General features: G+C 38.5%; 1 protein-coding gene across 4 annotated transcripts in view; it reads left to right on the top strand.

Moving 5' to 3' along the window:
• NEK6 (NIMA related kinase 6) overlaps window positions 1-18,130 on the top strand; it is a 110,089-nt gene that overhangs the window by 70,729 nt on the left and 21,230 nt on the right. For all 4 annotated transcript variants that reach the window (XM_054007394.1, XM_054007396.1, XM_054007393.1 and 1 more), the window contains 2 exons: window positions 4,588-4,696; window positions 7,629-7,736. In XM_054007394.1, the coding sequence (XP_053863369.1) occupies window positions 4,588-4,696; window positions 7,629-7,736 (217 nt within the window). The remainder of the gene's footprint in view (window positions 1-4,587; window positions 4,697-7,628; window positions 7,737-18,130) is intronic.

The raw sequence follows: 18,130 nt of genomic DNA, 5'->3' as shown, positions 1-18,130 counted from the left end.
CTCCTCTCCCAATCTGTATTTTATTGCATTAGTGCCCTACTGGGGAAGGCACAAGTACGTTTTGAACTCACAAGAATTTCATTAGACTATGAATCTTACTCCTCCATTTGTGCTGGTTTGCTCTTTACTGCATTCTTGTTATAGTTTATTCTTGTCCTATGATCCTGAATATTCTTAAGGTTTTTTCCCCCCACTTCTCTCAAATCAGCTTTCTCTTTAACTGTCTGTCTCTGCTTTTTTCATGTTCTTTTGCTCCTTTTCCCCTTCCTGAGCTGCCTCTCTCTGACCTTTGTTTCCATAGTAGTTTTATGAAGGAAGATGGGCTTGCCCTCTCCCCCGGGAATTTAGGAGTCTTGAATGCCCTACGTGAACTGGGGTTCTCTACACTGTAGCCTTGCAGATCTATTTCCTCATCCATTCTAATTCTAAGCAATATCAGTATGGACCTGGATTTTGCCCTAGGACATGCAAGCCTTGCAAAACTTGCTTAAAAATTTACTAGCCCATTCAAAAAACCTACCTTTTACTATGAGGATAGATAATGAAGAAAGAACAAATGTTTTGTCAAAAAACAGTATTCGCTCATAGCAAGTGGGTATGTATAATTTTGCAAGGCTGGTTTACCCGGTCTCTGATTGATAGGCACGTTTAATTATTGTAGGGTAACTAGCCACGTAGCTTGTCTGCTACATTTAAGACATTTCAAAAAGTATATTGACTTTCCTTCACAACAGGGATTTAGGATTGAGAAAATTTTCAAGTGTTTTCTCTTCTCTGATGTAGCTCTTAGGAATACTTGTATTGTTGGAACCAGCTTTAGTTAAGCTGTTATCACCTGCTTTTGTATTTTCTTTGACATGTTAATCTTTAGACATACATCCCCTGTGAGAACAGATGTGGTATATCATGTTTGTTAGCACTCTTAACCTTCTCTCCATATTTTACCTGTTTTTGCCATCATTATTCTGTAATTATCATAAATGAACACTTCGGAAAGTTCACCTCCTCCTTGTTGTCACAGCTAAAATACCTGATTAACAGATTTGTTTTCTCTGTCAGCTCAGCTATGAGGCACCAGGCCAAAGGCTGTCAAACCAGTTAGCCATTTAGCCCATAGTTAGTGGCTACATTTACAGTGCAGTGAAAATCTCTGTTTCAGAGAAGGAATTTGCTTCATCAAGGGGAGTTGGGGGCTGGAAATAGACCTATGGTAGAGAGTTTTTGGGGGATGGCCTAAAGTTTTCAGCCATTGCTTTTATCCACAAACAGTTAATGCTATTAACATCTATAAACCTGAATTCGCTGATGGTGACTCAAAGTATATGTGGATGGTAACGCTAGCGGCTAGTGTACCTCTCATGCTGAAGACTGTTTCATGCAATGACCTGTGCTAAGGGAGATATTACTTCCTGAATAGGCTAACCTACAAAGAGCAGGGAGGAAGTCAGGCCCTTGAGGAGAGCTCATGATTATTGTTTCATCCTGCATATACGTTTAACATTACATTGTTGCTGTTTACTGCATGTTGCTCCTTCTCCCAAGAGACCCCAGAAAACATCCAGATTGATCAGAGGCTTTTCAGTACTTGCATTTAAAGATTTGAGGAAAGAAAAGAACCATTCTGAAAGCAAGTGTTGGGGGCAGTGACCATTAGGGTGACCAGACAGCAAATGTGAAAAATTGGGACGGGGTGGGGGGGTAATAGGAGCCTATATAAGAAAAAGCCCCCAAAATCGGGACTGTCCCTATAAAATCGGGACATCTGGTTACCCTAGTGACCATGCTCCTGTGTAAATCTTTGAGTAGAGTTTGCTTAGTTGAAAAAAGTAGTGCTTACACAATTTAAAATATTATTGTATCTGATGAAGAAATTTCACGTTTTGGCTAAATGAGCTTTTCATAAATATAATAAACACAAATGTACCATTCAGGATTGATAATTTCAGCTTTTAATATTTTTTACTTCCAGTTTGGTGTCTTTCTCTAAAAATTAATTTTGGTGATTCTAAGGGCAGGTCTACACTAGAAGCGCTACATTGGTACAGTTGCCCCGATGAAGCTGCGCCGCTGTAGCGAGTCTGGTGAAGACATTCTGTGCTGACAGGAGAGCGCTCTCCTGTTGGCATAATTACTGTACCGCCATGAGAGGCAGAAGCTATGTTGGCGGGAGGGCATCTCCCGCTGACATTGCACTGGTGTGGCCAGTGCTTAGGTCGCTGTGACTTGCGTTGTTCAAGGGGGAGTCTTTTTCACACCTCTGAGTGACGGTAAGTTACATTGACTTAAGCGGTAGTGCAGATCTGCCCTTAGTTTGATAACTTGGACAAGACTGTGATGCTATAACTAGTAAATACTTTATGGACTTGCCTGTTTCCCAAAATAATTGTAAAAGGAAAGGGGCATTGATTCCTGCCCCGCCTCCCCATGATACAAATAGTGTATTTTCATTTGTGACAAACCTGTAGATAGAATTTTGATGTATGCAAAAATTAAATGCAAACAAGGATGAAAAATGGAAGAGTCTATTTACATGATAGTGTAGTTGGCATTGGGATCGTCATGATTACCAGCCTGCACCGTTGTAGAATAGGTGAGGAACTCTGGTTGTCTCTTTCATAGGATAGCAAACACCACTCGAGCAAAAAGCTAGAACCAGCTCTGCTTAGTGATCTTGTTGAGAAAATCCTCAGGCCAGAATATTATACTCAACCAGGTCCCTGTACTGAAACAAAAGGAACTGAATTTTGTAGTGGTTAAATAGAATCCAAATATTAATGGATAAAGTTGTTTGATTCCCCCTTCCTCTCTCCCCACCATCCCCCCTTGTTTTAGACGTATGTTAGTCTTATGCTTCAGGGAGGCGGTAGGAACAGCAATAACAACACTCTGAAGGTGTGAGAGTGATAAAAACAGGGACTGTCTTTGTCATGTCCCTGTCGCCTGCATTATTTATGAGCTGTTATAAAGCTGATGTAACAGTGTGTTGCTGTATAACCCACTGGAGAATTTTGGCTTTCTGGTAAATGTCAGGCAAATCTTATTGGACATGACATTTAGAAAATTACCACTTGTGGTCTAACATATCTTCACTTAAATACTTTAATGAGAATTAAGCTAATATTCTGGTGTAAATAACACTTTATCCATCATCCTCCGCAGTTCTGCTGCACTCCACTCTTCGGTTTTGGTTTCAAACTGCTGCAAGCTGTCAGTTTTGCCTTTTGGCGAATTGCACAGTTACACCTTTTCACAGCTGATCTGCAAGCTACATTCTTGCCATGATTTGATTCAGATCACTTTCATATAAAATGCTGAATGTCACAACCGGCATCAGCTGTCTGTATCAAGAGGGACAAATACAAGATGGGCATCTTTCAACCAATCTAGCACCTTTATTCCTCCTCTTAAGATTTGTAGTGAAAATTCTTAATTGTATGATGTAAAACAAATATAATGGTAGAGCATCATAAGGGTGCACAACATCTTATCAGAAAAATCACAGGTGCCTGTCCAGAGGAGATCACTATATAATAAATTAGACCTTACATGGCAAAGGATGACAATAATAAACATTGAACAACTGAGGTTTATATGCATCTTATTGGTTCTGTAACTAAATGTATAAATAAAGAATTGGTTTAGTGCCTGGAGTGAGGGTCACTAAAGAGTGTCAAGTACTGGCCAGCAATGGAAAGGTAATCCAAAGAAGTGAGTTTTGAGAAAAGATGTAGAGGGCGAGGTGCATGGTTAGCGAGGATATTTCAGCAGTGTCTGCCCTGGATTATACTGGTGATAACTCAGTGCCTTGCTTTATTTACATCTTGGGGAATAGCACGTAAAACTACTCCAGAGAAGTATCGACAGTTTATGGCTGTGCTATGTGGTGGTGATGATTGTTTATTAATTTGTGTGTGTTCTAACAATGCTCAGAGGCCCAAAGGATTGGGACTCCATTGTACTATGTGCTATACAAAGCCGGGATAGGACAGTCTTTGTCCCAAAGAGCTTACAATCTCAATTTTTGCTTCCGTGTAATCTGTTTTTATTTTTGCTTTGAGACAGTTTGGCTTTCCCAAAGGTTATGTCTACGTGTGAACTCTTAGGGATATATTATTACATCGGAATTGGGGATACCCCGTTGATTCCATGGTAGTTTTGGGCGGCTGGGGGAAGAAAATGGAGGAATTGATTTTCTTTGTTAATAGACTGTACATTAATGATAAACATCTACAAGATGTTGTTTTTTTAAAAAAATCCTTTGTTACTTAAGGCAAAATACTCCAGACATTTGTTGTTTTGAGGCATTAAATATGTTTTGCAAGGTAATTAAGGAGATTAATGCTAATTATAATTGGTGTCCATTCAAAAATGTCAAACCTATTTAAGCATATTTTTCATAGTGGTTGTTAATTAGTGAATTGTATTGAAGTTTACATACACAGAGAAGGAGTTAAATGCTAATCAGAAGATGAGCCATGCCGCTGTTGATCTGGTGGACATGAGCAGTCAACAGCTGACTAACATGAGTCCAGGAGTGAGACAGATATTTTGCTTCTTCACTGATCTTTTATTTATTTCCTTCCACAGTATTTTAAAAAGCAGAAACGGTTAATCCCGGAAAGGACGGTGTGGAAATATTTTGTGCAGTTATGCAGTGCAGTCGAACACATGCACTCCCGCAGGGTGATGCACAGAGGTAACATTAATTCAGTCTCTTTTCACTGAATAATAATATAATGTTCCAATTAGTAAGCGCCCACATTCAAAAACAATTATGCTGATGTTCAGCCAGTGCATGTTTAGAGAGAGACTGGTGCTTGCGAGATGGATTTCTCCTCGTGTCTTTTGCCTCATTGTTAGAGGATTCAGTCCGAAGTGAGTAGAGTATTATGAAGATGAGCTGCTTTCTATTCCAGACACTGATATTAACTAGAAGTGTCAAACCTGCCATTACAAATGTGTCAGAAGTAAAATGCTGAGACTAGTGGATGCAGTGAATGCTAAGAAATAGTCTTAATTATATTTAGTACGACCTTAGAGAGAGTTAAGGGGAGTTTTTCTGTCTCATAAGCGGATTTGGGAATATTAATATAAATACGTTCCAAACTTTTTTATACCCCATTCTCAATGTTCATTAATTATTTTTCTAGCTCTTTTCTTAGAACTTTTCATCACTTTGGTCTCTATCCAAAAATTACTTTGCCCCTTATAGTACAAATGAAATGTTTTGTGAAAGACTTGACCCAGGAAGTGCAAATGCACCACAAAGGAGCAAATACCAATCTCAGCTGCTCATTAATTCCATTCCCTTTACAAGTGGCGAATGCCTCACTCAATTCGCCAGCAAAGGGAGAACTAGAATTCCGCTCCTACGTAGTTGCCTCTTGCAGACTTCCAGGTATGCCTGATTTAGACTATAGTAAATGATAGTAGCCTGTCATGTACACAAGTCTACTATAATTCAGGGGGAAAGAGGATTCACTAGTGCACACCATGACTTGGGGTTTAGCTTGGGGAAACTGAGCTTCACTTACTTTGACTGTCTTATAAGCGGACAAAATATTTTGTATAAAACCCCCTGTGGTGTCCTGTCGGACAGGATGTGTTGGGCAGAGTGAAAGCTCTGCTTTGTGAATGAGATGCATACTCTGCTGGGTGGGTTAGCTACGTTATATTCCAAGTTTCTGGTTGTTTTTCTGAAGAGGGGCCTCTCCCTCTTCCCCCATTGACATTTTGCAGTTCATTTTCATTGAAAAGATGAGGGAAGGGTTAGAGTGAAGAGAAGGCAATTCAGAGCTTTCCTGCTTTGCTTTTAGGTTATTAGACTTGTGTAAAGCTAAATTGTGCATTTTTTTTTTTTTTTTTTTTGGTAAGGGTGGAAGGGGAGATCAGGGAAAGCTGTCTGAGACATCCTTAAAAAAAAACAAAAAACAGAAAAACACCAAAGTTCCTACTCTCTCCCTGATTAGAACCTGCTGTTCCAGTTTAGAATGATCTTTGCCTCAAATGTTGGACTTGAACAGTCACCTGTCAGACATTTCAGATTAAAAATGCATGGTGCTAACACACTGTTGGCTTATAATTTCTTTGAGTTTCCCCAAAATAGTTGCCTCATACAAAACTCTGCAGGGAGAGTGTTGCATCTTGTCCTAGCCCTGGAAGCCATCTTTGATTCAATGTAGGTATGAGGCACTGCAGGGGGCTTGCGTTATTTTTCCTTTATAAGACGTTAGGATGTTGAAGACATTGTAATCCATGTGGTAGAAACATTCTGCCTTCAGATTATGACATTTGTTTCGTTGTACGAGAGTCTCGGCAGGGCTCAATGTGCTAATGCCTGAGCCGAACCCTCTTGGAGTCAATAGAAAGAGCCCCATGGACTTTTGTTGGCTCTGGATCAGTCACATATCCAGATCCGTAGATGGTGATGTAATGAACGTGCCGTATTTTCGAATGGAAAGATCACTCCATGACTCGAAATTTTGAAATCAAGGTTAGATTTTTTTCTAAAAGATATGCTCTTGTTTACTACAGCTGTTGGACTTGAAGCAGAAATTATATGTATGGAAATCCTATGGCCTGTGTCATGCAGGAGGTCAGACTGAATTATCACAATGGTTCCTTCCAGCCTTAAAAATCTATTCACAACATTTAAATAATCAGTCATTTTTAAAAATGAGAAAATTATTAAGTTAGGCTACTGAAGTGGATGGACCCTTGCTTGGCATGTTACCTGCGTGCTTGTAACTGCATGTTCTATTCACAAGCTAGTTCCAACCCATTGCAGTGTGTTTCAGTGTGAAAGAGACACAAAAAAATCATGTTAATGTAACTTACAAACACATTTGTTACTTACCAGGGGACTGATATTCAGTGAGCAAGTTGATAATCAAAGGAAGTGAGTGGAAGAATGAATCATGTACAAGCCCATCCTAATTAGGTGACTTCCCTCTCATATCCTCAAAATGTACTGAGTGTAACATGGCTCCACCTTCATTAGGAGGGCCTTCCCTCTATTAAGCAACCAATTTTGTTGGGCCCTTGAGTGGCCATTTATGACCGAAGTCAGAACTGAAAATAGAATCCAAGTAACCTAGCCCCCCCTCTAACTTAACCATAAGACCAGCCTTCCAACAGAACAAACGTGTTGCTAACATACGGTTTGCAAATTTGCATCTTAAGCCTGATACAAAAAATATAGAACTTCGATATAAAACACTGTCCCATTCACAAAATGTGGATCAGTTTTGGACATGTAGATCAACCTTTGATATAAGGGGAAAGTCAACCATAATAAATAGTTCTCTGTGTAAATGTGACATTTCCAAAGGGAAGCTGGACTTAAATATTTCTTTGATTTCCGTGAGTGAGAGAGGTTACCTCTTTTGTTATGTTGTTTTCCTACAACTTTTCCCTTGCTAATATTTCTGCTGCACTGAGAAGTATACTCAGGTTTTTTTTTATGTAACTTGAAGTCTTAGAAGATTCAGCCTATCAAAGCTGTGCAGAAACATGGTTCTGATTGAGTCTCTCTTTTGTGCAGAAGAGGCTTCAGGCTATGTTTCCATTGCAGTATTACAACAGATAACCTTTTGTGGCTTTGACCTTTTCCTTGTCCCTTTTTGCAGACATAAAACCAGCCAACGTGTTTATAACAGCCACAGGAGTGGTGAAGCTGGGAGATCTTGGATTAGGCCGCTTTTTTAGTTCTAAAACCACTGCAGCACATTCCTTAGGTAAGATGGCATTTTTAGCCATTAAACACCCTTACACAATGTATCACTGTGAAGTTCAAACAAAGTGATATCTGTCCTCTTAATGTGACAAAGGTTGGTTCAGCGGGTACCTCTGACATGTTTTCTATGATGCAAGTTTTAAGTGCTGTTTATATATATTGGGTTTCTTTATGCAAATTTTAAATATTTTTTTTTAATTTTTTTAATTAAAACTCTCCATGACATTTTTTTCTGCAACGTTGTTCACTGTGGTAAGTATAATGGTTTCTGATATGTGACTAGGTTGTCATAGGCATCTTTCTTTATCTAAATAGCACATTTGAGTGTGTGATGCACTGTAGTTAGAGGATTAATAAACAATAAGATCCAAGATACCTTCTCCCTTTCCTTAATTTCTTTTTTATGCTGATATCAACTGTTGCACCACCAACTTCTTTTGGTAATGTTGATTAGCTGACTCCCTCCAAGATGCCATTGCAATTGCTCTCTGAGAATGGGAAGTGTGTAAAAGCACATTTCCATAGAAACCCTTGCAATTCACCAGTTCCAAACAAGGACGTTTTCTCAAACAACCACCATAACAGCTCAGAGCAACATAAAGCTCTTAGACCTGAGGTGAATTTCAGGTGGTTTTCTGCTGTGCAATTACACGTCTTTCAAAATCGTCCGCTGTCCTTGTGTGGTGGCTTTGTTTCAGAATACTCCTGTGGCATCTGCAGAAGTTCTGTCTTCAGGAATGATATCACTGTAAGCCTTCGTCCCCAGCAATGGTGAGGTGGGGTGTGTGGTATCTAATTTGATACATCTACTGGACAGATTTTAACAGCACTGTGACCGTCTAGTGGTCAGGCAATGGTAAAGGAGAGCAAAGTGGAAGACTTCAGTGTGTAGCAATGGCAGTTCTTTGTCTCTCTTAGGAAATAAATATACATTCTGTCTCCAGGGCTGTCAAGCTGGCACCTTTCTTCAGCCTAAAATTCACTTTATGAACAAAGTTTGCTTCTTAGGGAGGTTTTCTGTAGGCTCCAGATCTCCTCACGGGTTGATACTGCTATAAGATTTGTAGTTTTAGGATGTAGTTGCAGTAGAGTATGTATAACTACTGTTTGTTGTTTCCAGCAGTGCTTACAATGTGCTAGATAGTTACTATATGTAAGACAACCTGCTTCCTGCCCCGAAGAGCTTACAGTGCTGAATATTCAAGCTTCTCTAAAGGACACGAAATCAATATTCCGCTAATTGCCCAGCAAACCCTTTTGGTTGGGGTTTTTCAGAGACATGAATCTGCAGTCTCTGTGTCAACAACCATTACTCTTATTCCAGTTAGATAATTTATGGAGCAACATTGGCTTCAGTGAGAGAGGGTTAATTGTCCTTTCTTTCCCATTTTGGTGATTCACTGCATTTGTAGTCAAAAGGGGAGGGGAGAAGGGATCTTGCTCTGTTATCTTGGCTAAGAAAATAGACCTGTTCAGTTATCTGGCTTGCTTGACAAATAAGAATCCTGGTCATGCTCTAGACATGATACTATATTGAAGGTTTGGCTAAATTGATCATTGACAGAACTACAGTGTTAATGTTCTCTGGGCACTAGTTTGAATTGTAGCTAATAGTGGCTAATATTGGCCTTAATTGGATCTTTTAAAATTGAATTGAACCCTGAAAAGGGGTGGGTGGGTGCATGTATGTGTGTGGTTAGATGAGGAGTGTTCAGAGTTCCACAGATGCAGCAGAAGAAACTACAATTTTTATCCCTTTTCATACAAGAATAACAATAGTGGGTTTCACCCTCTTGCCATCCGGCTCATTATTTGAAAAACAGGTAAAGGGTTAAAGTGCTTTGAGCTCAGCAGCATGGTCAGTGGAAGGCACAAGATGCAAAGTGCACTATGGTCATTTAGGCTTTGTCTCTTTGTCTTATCGTAAGTTTTCAAGAGAGAATATTGGTGGTATCTTCTACTTACGAGAGTTAGGTGGTTTTACTTGATAGTACTTAAAACCTGGTTTGCTACAGAGGTGAGAGGTTTTGAGGATCCATTCCCTTTGGAAGTAGTTCAGAAACATGTCTAATTACTGGGTTTAACCAGGCATTAAGCGTTTGCTACTGTAGCATGAAAACTGAGCCTAAAAGGGTCCAAGCTGATCCAGATTTAGGATGAGATGAAATGCACAACACACACTATTTTATTTAACAGAAAGTGTGTGATGACCTAGTTTGTGTGTACTGATTGTATGTAGATGTCTGTAATATGTATATGTAGCTCTTTAGACTGTACACACACACACACACACACACACACACACACACACACACACACTTTATTTGAGCACTGTCAGTGTTTGGTGTGCTGTACAGATTATAACGGAAGACTCTGCCCCAATGAGTTTATTGTGAATTAGACTGGCATACACTTAACGGCATACAATACACTTGGTGAGTGGAAAGTAAAGTCCCAGTGTAGTGCAGATGTCATTTGTGTTGTAGTGTTACGCACATAGCCGTTCACATTAATGCATTGAAATAGTAAGTGGGAGAGTTGTATTTAGTACCATTGTAGGATTTCACTGCATTTTTCTTACTTCTCTGATTTCTTCAGTAGATGTTTTTGTGACACTGGGTTAGAAAGTGCTGAGATAGATAGATAATGATGAGGGCCACAGTACCTATGTAGATAGATAGATAGAACTTCTATACAGGATATATATATATTTTTTACTCTCACAGTGAGAGGGAATTAGAAATTTAGAGCATAATTAATTGTTGTACATTATTAATGAAATACCTTCTGCACTAAAATATAAATTGTTGCATGGATACCATGTGACAGTTAATATACAAGTATCCAATAAGTGCTTTATCTCATCCAGTACTTATTTCAAACACTGATACTTCATATCAGTGGTGGAAAATTAATTTACTATGTTATTACAAAGATATTAGAATGATGAATAGAAATGGATATAAAATTAGCAAGGCAAACTATAATTACCTGTTATAAAAGGCAGCCCTACTAAAAATCAGACAGTAAGAGATGCAGTAGGAATTTTCAAAAACCTATGACAAATGTACACTTGTTCTCATTACCCAACAAACATCCTTAAATATCACTGTAATCACATACTTCTGTTTATTCCCCTATTTCCCCAATATGAATGGTGTGATTCCAACGTTTTCAAACAGTTCCTCTGTTTGAATAAAGCAACAAAGAGTCCTGTGGCACCTTAAAGACTAACAGATGTATTGGAGCATAAGCTTTCGTGGGTGAATACCCACTTTGTCAGACGCATGTGTTTTGAATATTCTGTTTGAATAATACACCTTTCTAACGTATGCAAGATGATAAACAGCATGAATGTTTTTTTCTTAATATAAAGGGACTGTATATAAAATTTGATTTTTCATGTAAACTTTGTTACTGTGCATTATTTATAAAGCTCTAGATGGCTATATGGTTTGCATCATACTGATACAAGATTTTAGTTCTTGAGAGCAAAGAGTGTTTACTATTCCAGAGCATTTTTAACTCTGTCACCTCTTTTTAAGTAAAAGGTGTGATCATCTAAGAGAGGATGCTTCTTTTCTTTTCCTAGTCAATTATATCTCTATACTGTATTAACATGTTCAAAAATACTCGAGTCTTATCTCACTAAAGAGCAAGTAGCTCTATTTAAGTTCTTTACCTTTAGTTCCCAAGGTCAGTTTGGACTACACAAGGTGTTGATTTCATTTCACTTTGTATTTGTGCCATTTCTCACATTCCGCAGAAGAGCCTAGCTTAAATTGCTACTACCTGCACTGAATCGACATTTATTTGGTAATCGTGTCACATACACCAGTGAGGCTTTTAAGCACACAGAAAAACAGAGATGACGTATGAACCTTTGTTGTTATAAAAAGATGTAATAGCAAGCGAGGTACTTCTAAAATGTACGTACTCAAAATATTAGGAGAGTTTTATTTTACTGTAAGATTTCAGTCTAGAATGTATTTATAAAAAGAGAAAAAAAATCCCCATCAGAGTAAGTTAAAATCACATCATCAGGAATGGGCAAAAATATGATCATGTCCAATAATTTGATTTTATCTAGTTTGACTGCTGTGCTTATTATATTAATAAGAATAAATTGGGGCTTGGAAACTGGCCGAACATGTAAACCAGGCTTGTGACCTTTATCAGAGCTCCTCTTTCTTAATTCAGAAAGCGCATGTAATAAGAGTTAAAGCTCCTCTATGTGGATCCTGCCCTTCCTCCAAAGAAATAGCATCCCGAAAGCAAAATGAAAACCAATGTGAAAAGGTAAAATCCAGGTTTCCAAGGGGGAAAGAGCTGTTGACAGTAATGCTTGTTTCCAAATAAAAAGTACATTCTTACATTCAAAAGATATTTTGTTTGGAGAAAAATAATATTTGGAGTAATAGCTGTTTTACGTAATTGGCTAGATTTGTAGTTTTATAGCAGCAAGAAAGAGAGTGTGGTTTAAAAAGGTTTTTTTCATTTGGAAATTTACATTTTAGTAAGTGTGAATGATATTTTATATATATTTATATTTAAGGTAGCTAGATATACATAGATATGATCTTATACAGGCCTACTCTGTGGTATCTGATACTTCCTGTAGCCATGTTGCCCTAGCAACCACCCTGAACCATAATTTCTAAGGCTGCTGACCCATGAATTGAACACAGGGCTTATGCAAATATATTCGTCTAATTTTTTTCTTTCTTTGTATTTCCTAATATCAGACTGGCATAAAAGGGCATTAGGCAGCACCACAACCCGTCTGACAGGTGTACTATCGGGCTGTGGCAGCGCAGCCGCCTCAATGTCAGAAATGGAAGCCATAATTAGAGCAAGGAACAGAATGAACGTCAAACGAATTACCAGGCAGCAGATCATATTTGTCAGGAAGGATTGCATACATAAAAATTAAGTGACAGTACACGCCGGGGTAATGAAAGAAAAATGAAAGATTTGCCCATACACAGCTCACAAGATACAAGCGAGTGTCTTGCTTGGAGCAACAGCAGGCTGCACGACAAATTATGTGGCTGGATTTTGAGGTTCCTGTTTCACCACTATAGTCTGCATTCGTAAAACGAGAGAAAGTGAGGTCCACTTCCTGATAGACAGACCTACAAAAACACGTGAACAAACACACAGAAAAGTTGGATGCAGGCTGGTCCCACTTGGCCCTGACTGCAGTAAAACCAGCACCCTGTATGAATAAGGAAGGGAAGTGTATTGGATGAACGGTAAACCCCACAAATAAAATGGTGAAATCAACTTTTCCTGGATGGTTAGAGGAATAACCTGGGGGAACTTGTAGGGTACCACATATTCTGCTGCTGCTCTTTTCACTGTAGCGATCCCTTGTTCTCGAGGTCTATGTTATTGCAGGGAGCAGTCTTCACTGCTCAGTGCTTTACCTGAAATCTTCCACATTTTAAAGCAAACCCTTGCAGCTGAATTACTCGCTAAAGGATATTTTATTAGCTGCCATTGCCAGGTAGCAGTGCTGCCCTTCTGTCCTGTCCCCAGTTAAAGAAATTGCTCTCTCCCCCCCTGGATAAATCCCAGGTTTTAGCTGGAAAGGAGAATAGAGATGCATATAATTAAAACTTCCATTAATTAAGATTTTTTTCCCCAAAACGGAGAGAAACAGTCTCTGCTGAGTGGGATTTTTTTAAAAATTAATTTCTTTGGAGAAAATATTGCTTAACCATTTTCACAAAAAACAAAAATACATTCCAATTCTTTTGTTTATTGCAGTGCATGCATAATTACATTTAAAATCTTTCCTTTTGCTTAGGTGTTTCCCCTTTTTGTACCATATGGTACCCCTTTGACTCCCATTTCACTGCTAGGTACAAGAAGTTACTAAATTTAACCTAAAGCTTCCTGTCCAGTAACAAAAGTGAAATCAGATGTAACAAGTGGATTTGTGTTGTTTCCCACCCATGGTGCATAGCAGCTTCAGAGTTACAGTGGCTTTCTTCCAGCAAATAACTGGAATGGGCAGGGTTGCAGTTTTCCCGTACTATTTTTCCATATGCTGCTCTTTAAACTTGTCTTGAAACCCCGTTGTAAAGACCATGTTATACATTTCATCATTCCTTTTGTGAACTTCTCTGTGAGATGAGCAAAAAGAGGAATAAATCATCAGTGCATGGTATTCTGTCGTGCTTTGTTTAAAGCTGTTAAATAGGTCCCACAGCATAAGTTGGGACAGTTCTAAGAGGAGAACGTAAACAGCAGAATATGGTCAAATATTGACTAAAAAATCAACACTGAATTGATGTAGTTTTGGTTTCTTTTTAAATGCACCAAAACATTTACCTGGTACAACAATTAAATAGCTTATAGATAATTTCCATCAATGTTAAAATTGACTGCTTTTTTGTTAAATTAATTACTATATTTTTTTATTAGTGAAAATCCTGTGTCTGGTGGTATAATCCAAAATTGCAGGTTTGTATAAAAAAATTGGGGGAAAAAATATATGTTGACTTTTTTTTGCCAAATAGACTCAAATTTCCTCGTGTCAGAGCAGATTTTCCTTTTGGGAATACCACCATACATGTCAGACCTTCTCAAAACAGAACACACAAATAGCCATTGATCAGACTGCGTGTGGGTTGCTGAACACACATTCCTTCTGTGTTTTCTACTCTGCTAGAGGGCAACCAGGGAGTACCCCTTTTGTCTTGAGAAGATCTGGTGCACAAATACACTGGTCCCCATTGTTCTGCTTGCCAAGCCAGTGTGCCATTCCAAGCAGATTCATGGTGCATTTAAAACTGCAATGACTAGAAAAGGGGCCTCATTGAGAAACAAAGGACAGAGAAAACCTGTGCTTAAAATTTTAATGCCCATCTTTTCAGTGTTCTGAGCAAGTTTGTTCTTTCGGTATAAGCAGTAGGTATAGTATTTGTGGGATAAAATGCAAACTTGTAATCAAAGAGTTGTTGGTTAATTTATTGTTATGGTTAGGGTTACCAGATAGCAACTGTGAAAAAATGGGATGGGAGTGGGGGGTAAGAGGCGCCTATATAAGAAAAAGTCCCCAAAAACAGGACTGTCCCTTTAAAAACAGGACAGCTGGTCACCCTAGTTATGGCTAATAGGTATAAATAGAGTACATAACAGATAAAAGGATTTTTGATTATTTGCAGTAGGTGGATTGTTCCTAATGGAATACTGTCTGTGTTGTATCACAACTCTTTTGAATCTACTTGTTGCATTAATCTCTCATAATTCCTTTTCTTATTTGCATGTAATCTTCTTGCTGTAGAAATAAGTAGATTTCAATCAAATCTTTCTTTAAGTTATTGGAATGGAATTTGTACTTCAGGGTGATACTTGAAGGAATTTAGAGGAAACTGCTTTCATGCTTTTGACCATTCTTTCACCTTTATCTTGCTTGTAAGAATCTGCATAGACTCTGCTATGGAGACAGCATGCTTGTCTCCTGTCAAAAATTCAGCAATCCTGCAGTAGTTCTACAACTAACGAATGAGTAAAGCAAGAGCAACATAAAGTGCAATGCCGTCTCAATTTGACTTGATTGAGTCTCTCAAACTGTTGTTGGATTTTTCTTTTTCTTGTAACAGCAGAAGCTGCAATGCATCCAGTCTCAACTGAACACTTCCATTATTGCAGACCGGGCTTATCCGGAATGTTTGAGAATAGGAGACAATTGATGGGTGTTATAGTTTCTTAAGGTTTCCATAGATTACAAAGGACAAGGAATAGGTGAACTGTCTTAAGAGTTCAGTGCTTTTCAATAGGAAGATTAAGATTCTGTAAGTGTGCATCAAAGTATGAAAACTTTTGTTTTGGCATTTAGACCCTCATGTAGCAATGTTAATACTAGACTCCTCCTTAGGATCGCTGTAAATTCTCCTATGTAACAATTTACAGGTTTATCTTAAGAGATGAGTCACTTGAGCATTGTGGGTGCTGATTTCCTCTTTGAATTAGGGCCTTTGATTTTATTCGTACTAAATAGATATTGTGCTTGAACCATATTAAAAAGTGGTTTTCTAACTCTGTGGTTATGACACTTCAATATGTGTCTTGCATATCAATGGCAAGACAACAGTCTTCGACATTTTAAATTATTTATTTGAAACATTTCTTAAACTAAGTTAGACCTGTGTGGCATCTGAGTTTTCTGAGGCCTGGTCTTCGCCTTTTCAAATGTAATGAGCATGTTTCAAAAACCACAAATATTTCAAAACATTGCAAAGTTTGTTTGGAGAGAAGTGGGAACATCTCTGGAATGAAGGAATGCTTTAATCAGTTTTACCCCTTGGAGGCCCATGTTGTGCTCTGATATTTCTTGGTTTGAAAGTGGGAATACTCTGTAAAGACACAATAAAGGTCAGAATTTGTTAGGTTCTTCTTTCATATTCAGAACTCTGTTCCCTGCTGGGAGAAAGCAAAACGATAGATTCAGAAACACAGTTCAGTTCAGTATTTCCTTGTCAAATTGCCTTTTAGTTTATATCACAGCCAGTTTGACCAATTTCAAGTAGATACTTAAATTTCCTATATTTTTCAAAACCACATAAACCTCTAAAATATTTTAAAACCTCTGCACCCTTTTCAGTCTGACAATCTGCCTGAAGGCAATGGGAGGGGTGCGTGAGAGAACATTGCCACAAGAGAGTAAAAGAATAGAGGGAGAACCCTAACAGTATAAATTAGATTTTGTCCTTGTTTCAGTTTGTGAGGAATCAGGAAACAGTTTCACAAGGAACTCTGATCCCTGAATACATTGTATTTGCACAGGAAAGAACTCTGATATAACCCAGAATATGAAAAGTTAAAACAAACAAAAACCTCACGTTAAAACCAAGAAGCCAGCAGTGATGATTTTAATAATGACAGAAAACGCCCCTCATGCTACCTTAAAGTGCTTTACAAGGATGGGTGAGCATTGTCACCTCCGTGTTACAGAAGGGGAAACCAAGGCATAGAAGTGACCTACCATTTGTCCCAAAGCAATTCAGTGGCAGAGTTGGGAAAAGAACCTAAGTCTTCCTATTCCCAGTTGGCTTCCATAATTTCTCACTCCCTGTTTGACTCAAAGAATATTTGAGAGGGAGGGAATATGAATCTTACATTTACAGTGCTGCCTTTGCCCATAATCTGCCTGCTGAAGAATCAACCTCTTCTTCACTTGGATGTTACAAATGACCCAGAGGTGTTCTGGTGTCCTGGCGTGGTTTAGCTGAAGCAAATACAGTACCTATGATAGAAGGAATAAGCATTGGTTTGATATCACTCAGGTATGGCAGTGTTCAAGAGAAGTGCTTAGACTTTCAGAAGTGGAATGGGAAGATGCTGACTTTAGTCATAAACCTCTGTACTGTTCTGTGACCTTTATAACTTAAGAGGCATTACTCTACCAGCTGGTGATTAATATTGAATCTGAACAATATTTGGTATTTTCAGCAGGGCAAATGCCAAAGAAAGTTTCTGATTAATAGTCTCCGATTAGACTGTTCTTGTCAAATTGACTAATGTAATGCATTGGTGAGCCCTGGCTTATTAAAGTGGAAGTCTTGTGCAGTTTTCTAGAAGATGCTCATTACAGGAGATTCCCACATAATGTTGGACAGGCCATAAAGAGAATTGGGCTTGTCAGTCTTTTATCATGACACTTATTTAAAAATTAATGTATCATTTTTGAAATGCAGAGACCTGCTTGTTCGTATATTTGCTGACAACACTACAGTAATGATAGGTAAATGTGCAAGGTAGAGTTTATAGAATCGGCTCAGGCATAGGCTGCCCCACAAACCTATTTAATATAATGGAACAGCCTAATGCACAAAAATCAAATAAGGAATATGACGCATTCATCCGTATTATAAACACTGTCATTCTGCCTTGATCGAAGGTCGCTTTCAGGCATTATTCGAAATGACAATTTTAAATTGAACAAAGCCTTCCAAACAGACCCATGCTAACATGGAAGGCAAGGCCATAACTTTCAAGCCCACACACTGTTATTTACTGTGAGCTTGTTATGCAGTGACCCAGAACAACCGATTTCAAGAACACTTAAGGCTGGAGGCCACCAGTGGCACCAAAGCATTCTGACACACTGAGACTTATGGGAATAAGAGTATTAATGTTCTCCATGTTTATTCCTTCCATTGCATGTTCTGGAATTTACTCAGTTAATTACAGACAGTAACAGGGTAGCATTCTCTCTGGCTCCTTCCAGTATTGTAACTTTCTTGGCAGATCTGAGAAGAGGAGAAGCATAGAGAAGGCAGAGGTGGGGAAATGTCTTGTACATCAGTGTTCAGTGGAGAACTATGAAAACTCTTCATAACGATCTTCAGAGAGTGAATAACTTTGAGCTTCTGCTGCAGTTGC

The sequence above is a fragment of the Malaclemys terrapin genome, chromosome 17 (genome assembly GCF_027887155.1).
Source record: "Malaclemys terrapin pileata isolate rMalTer1 chromosome 17, rMalTer1.hap1, whole genome shotgun sequence".
NCBI classification, from domain to species: domain Eukaryota; kingdom Metazoa; phylum Chordata; order Testudines; family Emydidae; genus Malaclemys; species Malaclemys terrapin.
The sequence above is the reverse complement of the archived record's forward strand: the minus strand, read 5'-3'. Positions and strand labels throughout refer to the sequence as shown.